General features: G+C 38.7%; 1 protein-coding gene across 1 annotated transcript; it reads right to left on the reverse strand.

The window, feature by feature from the left end:
* Positions 1–385: 385 nt before the first annotated feature.
* On the reverse strand, positions 386–6,129 carry LOC133912885 (ATP-dependent Clp protease proteolytic subunit 3, chloroplastic-like). Its single transcript, XM_062355846.1, has 5 exons — positions 5,744–6,129; positions 4,614–4,728; positions 1,812–1,987; positions 1,036–1,131; positions 386–946 (listed from the first exon to the last, which is right to left on the reverse strand). Exons 1-5 carry the CDS (start codon positions 6,017–6,019, stop codon positions 683–685), a joined length of 927 nt encoding a protein of 308 aa, XP_062211830.1. The 5' UTR covers positions 6,020–6,129; the 3' UTR covers positions 386–682.
* Between the last annotated feature and the right edge of the window lie 468 nt (positions 6,130–6,597).

Raw genomic sequence — 6,597 nt, forward strand, 5'->3', positions numbered from 1 at the left:
ATAGAATAGGCCGGAATGTCCTCGGTTACAAGAGAATATGGTTGAGGCATCAAGACAGCATATACCATTCATAAAGAGGGCAGATACTACGGTTTCACAAATGATGATTTTCGTGAAAAGATCTATATTTCACAAAATTTACAACACTTTGACCAAAAGGTGTCCAACCTAAGCATCTTCCAAGGTATTTAATATGAGATTTAATATTCTAAAATTGAGTTGGATCCAATAACTAGAGTTATGTGGCAAACCGTCAAGTGTCAATACTACAATACCTATCAGTTTAGTGTAAGGGAAGATTTTGAGCAATTTGAAGGCCCTGCCTTTTTGCATAGTCCACATTCCCATGTACAACGTGATCCTAGTGATACTGGTCACTGTAAAATGAAAGCAAGATGCTGGTGTCATGTTGCATCGAAGTAGAGAACAAGAAGCAATAGTGTACACCCATAAAACAAGGCATCATAGAAATCATTGCATTGGATTTCGTCACGACATCCTTTTTCTACCAACTACCAGGCTACACGGAGACCCATAACCTGAAATCAAGCAATGAATTAGCATGCGAAATAGCACAGTAAGATCCACTCTGTATGCATCATCCTATTATCCCCTTACGAAGTGTTACGTCGGCTTCTACTAAATTATAGTAACATAGAAGACAGGCTTCAGTTGCGGAGGTCTACTTGAGCTTCCCATCATCTCCAGTTGCGCTGCCGTTACCATTTCGAATTAGTTTCTCCTCGGAAGGTAGATCTTTCATGATCTTTCTAGTTGGCCCTGAAGCCTTCCACAAGTACCACACACGTGATTTTGGAGGTGGCACAGCTCCTGCCAATGGAGCTACCAATCCCGGTATCCCCTCATCTATAATGTGATCTAGTATTCCATAATCCTTGGCTTCCCAAGGACTCATGAAATGGTCAAACTTTGTGTCCTCATCAATCTACAAGAAATGGCAATCAGTACAAGTGTACAACAAAATTTTCTGTTGCTGTATGAAAAACATGCATCAATCAACAAGTTCTGAAGTACCTGCTTCTCTGGTTTTCCAGTAATTCTTGACATAATTTTATTGATCTTTATCTTCTCGTACATCATCTCTCTTATCTGTAATCCCATCTCTGTGACCTAGCAGAAGGCGTGAAGTAAATCAATGTATTTCACTTATGAAAAGGGGTTTCTTCGAGAATCAAGATAGTCCATTGTTTTTTTTTTAATGTTTGAAATTTGCGTAACAGCACCATGTGTCCTAGCAACACAGACATCCGATGGTGATCAGAAATGATTGAACAATGCTAAGTTAGCATGATTTCTAAAGACATACTATAAGCCTTATTCTCACATAAGGAAATATAATTATCAAATATTAGTTCACGTGATGTTTCCATCTCAAGTGTGACAACTATTCTTTAGTGTTAAGACTTCAGTTTCACAAGTTACATGAATAAACGCATTAAAAGAAAACTACTTATGATCTATGAAGTTCTTTTTTTCAACACTACCTGCACTCACGATATCAATTGGTACAGAGCACTGTATGGCATGATCTTGCTACTTGCGCTAGTGGGTTGGAATTGTCATGTTTGGTTAAGCAAAAGCACCAGAATTTGTACCACAGCAAATGTACGCTGAATGATTAGATAACATGAACTCATGTTTCCTAGCAAAAGAAAGAGAAAAAGATCTCCATATTCCTTTCTGATCAAACCTTAGGATCAATGTTCTATTCTGACTCAATTAAATACAGCTTCAATGGCAGACCCTACAAGAAACAAACAGCACAAAGCGGCAAATAACTGTTAACTTACTTTTCCGCCGACACCCCCTGATGGCTGATGGATCATAATTCTCGCATTTGCCATGCAATACCTCTTACCCTTTGTCCCAGCACAAAGTAAAAATGCACCCATGGAAGCCGCCAATCCAAAGCAAACAGTTGATACATCAGCCTTGCAAAATTTCATAGCATCATATATTCCCATTCCTGTAAATCAATTTGCCACATATTATATAACACCATACAACACCAATATGAGAGCAATAATAGAGTACTAAAAACTGCTCTAAGAGGTATAAAAGTAAGCATAAGTCAGACTCACGACTAATGATAGAACCAGAGCAGGTTCCAGTTTGTACAGACGTTTGGACCAGAAAAACCCATAAATAGAATGTAGCCTAGTTCTTATTAACATTTTCTACAACACAAAATTAATACTCTCGTTTACTTTACTGTTATGTTAAATTACAGTAGCCAAATCACTGAATCCTTTTTTTCACTCTGCTGATTGGACACCCGTTTTTGAGTTGGATTTCAACTCTGTTCCATGTCGGGGTAACACTGCACCAAGATACTCTAAAGGCAGAAAGGAAAACAGAATGAGCAGGCTAGGTTTTGGTCATCCCAGGTGAACAAACTGGGTTTCAAAAAACTAAACTGAATTCGGAGAGATCTAAAATGTCAAAGAATGAATATAAATTAGTGCCTTTTTTAGGCAACCATATTGGCATCTTGTTATTACATGAAGTCCCATGCTCTGATGTTTCAGGATATGCTCTTCAAATTGTTGGGAGTTTGATCTCGGTCATTGCATTGGTTCTAGGCTAGTGAGGACTGTTGAAATAACTCCGTCCTCACGACTGGCTTTGGCACCACATGTCATCTTCCTGACTACCAGTGGCCTTGAAATAAATTTACAAGAAATCCGACCACTACCAATGCTTAAACATTTCAGGAAACCACACAAGATCAGCATCACAGTGCTCGTCAATCATTCATCCCGAACAATATCAACAAGTCCATAAGCTTTGGCTTAGTCTGTTTGCCCATCACTCTCAGCTTATGCTGCACTAAGCACTTACAAACTCTGTGTTCATTTTCAAGTAATTTAATTTAGACAGGAACCACAGGATAAAAGAGTATTTTTCTGTGGGTGGAATTCCTTGTGGTTTGAAATAACACTGATCCATGCCTAAAGCGGGGAAAAACTGCAAGCAGTAAAAAGGGTGTTCCCAGTGCTGAAAGCTCCAACACATTGTGGGTCTGGGAAAGGGAAAAACCGCAAGCAGTACTAAAGAAAAAGAATTGAAAGCCATTGTTGCAATGAGCTGTGACACTATCAGCATTTAGTTCAGGGGTACGTGAGAATGCTAGTGGACGTTCTCTGTGATATCGGCAAAGTATTCAAATATGACAATTAGCAATGGAATAACAAGTCAGTTTCCTAAACTGGCCGCACATCCGCCACAAAATGTTAGCACGTAGGCATAATTATTTGTTTTTTCCTCTTAAACTTGCTTGTTTATTTCTCAGTTTGTTCCCATCTTTGCAGTGACCATATAGAACTTCTACAGGTCCGTGAACTATTTCCAACATTATGCATTTTTTCAAATATAATGTAATTAGATCAGTACGATCATATGTTCCTGATGTGGTTATGATACTAAAACATGAGAAATAAAATTTGTTTTGTAATAGCACATCATGAAGCAAGATGTACAGTGTAGTTGCTCCACAACTTCAGAGCTCCAAGTTGTCCTATGATGCTTCCATAAGAAATGAAAAGCCGTTAGCAGTGCTAACTTAGCACCTCACAGAGGCACACACACACCCCCCAAATTCATCAATTGAGCACTCAGCTCGCTAGGTTGCTCAGACATCAGCAATTTCAAGAATGTTAAATTCCAGTTTCTGACACTACAGGCACACACACTGAATTTGTCAATTGAGAACTTGTTAGGTTGCTCACACATCAGGAATTTAAAGAATGTTAAATATCCAGTTGCTGGCACCACGGTTTACAGAATCATGAAGTAGGGAATGCTTATGATTGAATGCATATTCTAGGTCTCAACAATTCCAGATAATGCTCCTTGAAATCTAAAGAAAATTTTCTTATGGTCAAACTTCAGTCACTATTTTATTTGGATTGGATAAACTTGTCCAGACATATTTAAGGACGAATTATAAAATTGCATCATAAATAATGTGCAATTCAGAACTCAATACCGAAGGTGATGCAAAATATTGCAGTAGCAGTAAATATCTGGATACTTAATTGAGAAGTTCATGCCACTAGCAAGTAGCATACGAATTAGCATATTGTTACTTTTAGATTAAGTGCAAACATATTTTATACAGCAATATTAGAGATGTCAAAATATGTTTAAAACTCAATTTGTTTTTTGGCACATTTCACTTGCAAGATTCTGGCCATTACATAAATCCAAGATTGTAGCTATCACAAGTTTTCCCATATTGCCTACAGTTTTGAAGCTGTAGGAAAGAAGCATGGTTGATTGGACTTCTTCACAAGGGTAAATTTATTACATCCTTGTTACCTATTTTTTTTATTTCATTCTTCCATGATCTATGTGAAAAAGGTCAAACAGTAAATTAAACGACATAGACATAACTCATAGCCTCACTGATGATCCAGCAACCTGACCCCCTGGGTTGGCTGAATTCTGGCATGATCACATGACCGATGACCCAAGCCCAATCAGACAAGAGGCAAGTCTTACAATGAATCAAATTCAATCTGAAAAGTTGATATGTTTACACGAAGAGCAATAGGCATAAGCTCTTGCGATGAAAATTTGAGAAAAAGCACCTGCTGTTATGGAGCCTCCAGGTGAGTTGATAAACAATTTGATGTCCTTAGTTTGGTCCTCCGCATCCAATAGTAGGAGCTGGCTGATAATAAGATCAGCACTCGTATCATCCACCTACATAGCATAAGCCATTCCAAGCAAAAGATGCATAAATATTTGGTTCAAAATAATTTTGATCATACTGATCGAAGAAAGAAAAGCTTGTTTGAATTATTTTATGAGCATGTGTATACAATACAAAAGTAATGGTTTTCAACATGCACACAGAAAATAATAGCATGCAGAAGAAGCATACCATTTCATGAACAACACTTTTAGTTTTAACCCTAACCCATTACAGCCATATCAACGACACATTTTATAATAATGAAGGCATCAGTTCCAATTGAACAGTGATACTGAAAGTCATTCAGGCTAATTATCCAATAAAGAAATGCATCCTTCACAGTTCACACAGTCATCAATCTCAAATAAATATCTCTATTACAGATCTGTAAGTGGTACGTCAAATTTTATGATAGAACCGCAGTTATCTTGTGTGTTCCAGAAATTTTATGATAGAAGGAAGTAAAATAGTGAGCCCAAGGAAGTTGTTCACACTACTTATGGCAATTTTTTTTCTATTGGCACTATTTATCGTTAGTTCAAAAGGTTCATGATGGTCATACCAAAGTAAAATTTCAAAGGACACCAGTCGATTCAAAATTATATTTGAAGGTTCAACATGTAATGTAATGGTAAGGAACAACATTGGCAAAGTAACATGTAACGATCAATAAAGTACAAACTTAGGATGGAAATAAGCCTAAGAAAAACTATATTTTTTGAGCATTTTTTTAATTGTACAAGTACATAAACCAAATTATGTGTTGATGAACTTAAGTTTAGAATTTTAGAATTGGACTTTCCCATACGAATGGAAATTTAGGACGGAAATAAGCCTCATAATTCAACAATCATGGTCTTTTCTTTGGCAAACCATTCAATGTAATTCAAATTGTTTCACTTTCGTGAGGGTAGAACCACCGCACGACAATTGGAGGCAGCTAATTTAATAAAACTTGCAACACGGTAAAAACATACAGACAGTGAAAATTTGGGGGACGAAACGGAGCGCAAAGGAACTAACCGGGGAACCCAGGAAGACGATGCGCTGGCGGAGGAGCATGTTAGTGGTGTCGAGCTCCTCGAGACGCGCCTTTCTGGCCGCCGGACTCGCCGCCGACTGCCCGAACAGTTCCCACCCGGCGGAGAGCGTCGGCTGGGCCGACGATGCGCGGACAGCCGCCACCCTTGGCGCCGTCCTCAAGACGGAGAGGTTGGGGGCGATGAACAGGGACGACGGCGAGGAGGAGGTGCAGGGATGGGGCGGGAGGGCGGCCATTGCTGCTGTCGCGGCTTCCATTCCTCGGCTCGCGGCGGCGTCTATTCTGCTGCTGCTAGTGTTATCCGGGGGTGGGAGCGAAGAGAGGCCTCTTTTAGCAACTAGGAAAAGGAGGGTGGGTAGCGAGATTGTGGAATGAATGAAGGATAGAAGGGTGGAAATAAGTGGATGGTTAGGATTGAATTTTAAGTGTTTATTTTTTCACTTTTTATATCCTAAAATCCAAATGAGGCTTGATTTACTGGTCCGAGAAATAGATTGAGGATAAGAAGATGGGTCCAGTCTTCGGCCTCTGAAAAACAGTGATACGCCCGGTCAAAAACAGTTTTATTAGAGTGTGTTTGGATAAATTTTGTTGGGAAGTATGATATTTAAGTTCAAATTCGAGCTAGCTGTATTTTCGAGTGAGGTACGATTAATCCAAAACAGATCAAACCGAAAGATAAGTCATAGTTTTCACGTAAGCATCGATGTTGTGTTGATGACAAGCGTAAATCAACTTAGAACAAGCATGCACAAAAAGTAAAAATGAGATATATGCAAGATCCAATTGACTTCCATTTTGTAATCAGCCTTATAACATATAAGCATTGGTTTTG

This window comes from Phragmites australis, chromosome 1 (genome assembly GCF_958298935.1).
Source record: "Phragmites australis chromosome 1, lpPhrAust1.1, whole genome shotgun sequence".
NCBI classification, from domain to species: Eukaryota; Viridiplantae; Streptophyta; class Magnoliopsida; order Poales; family Poaceae; genus Phragmites; species Phragmites australis.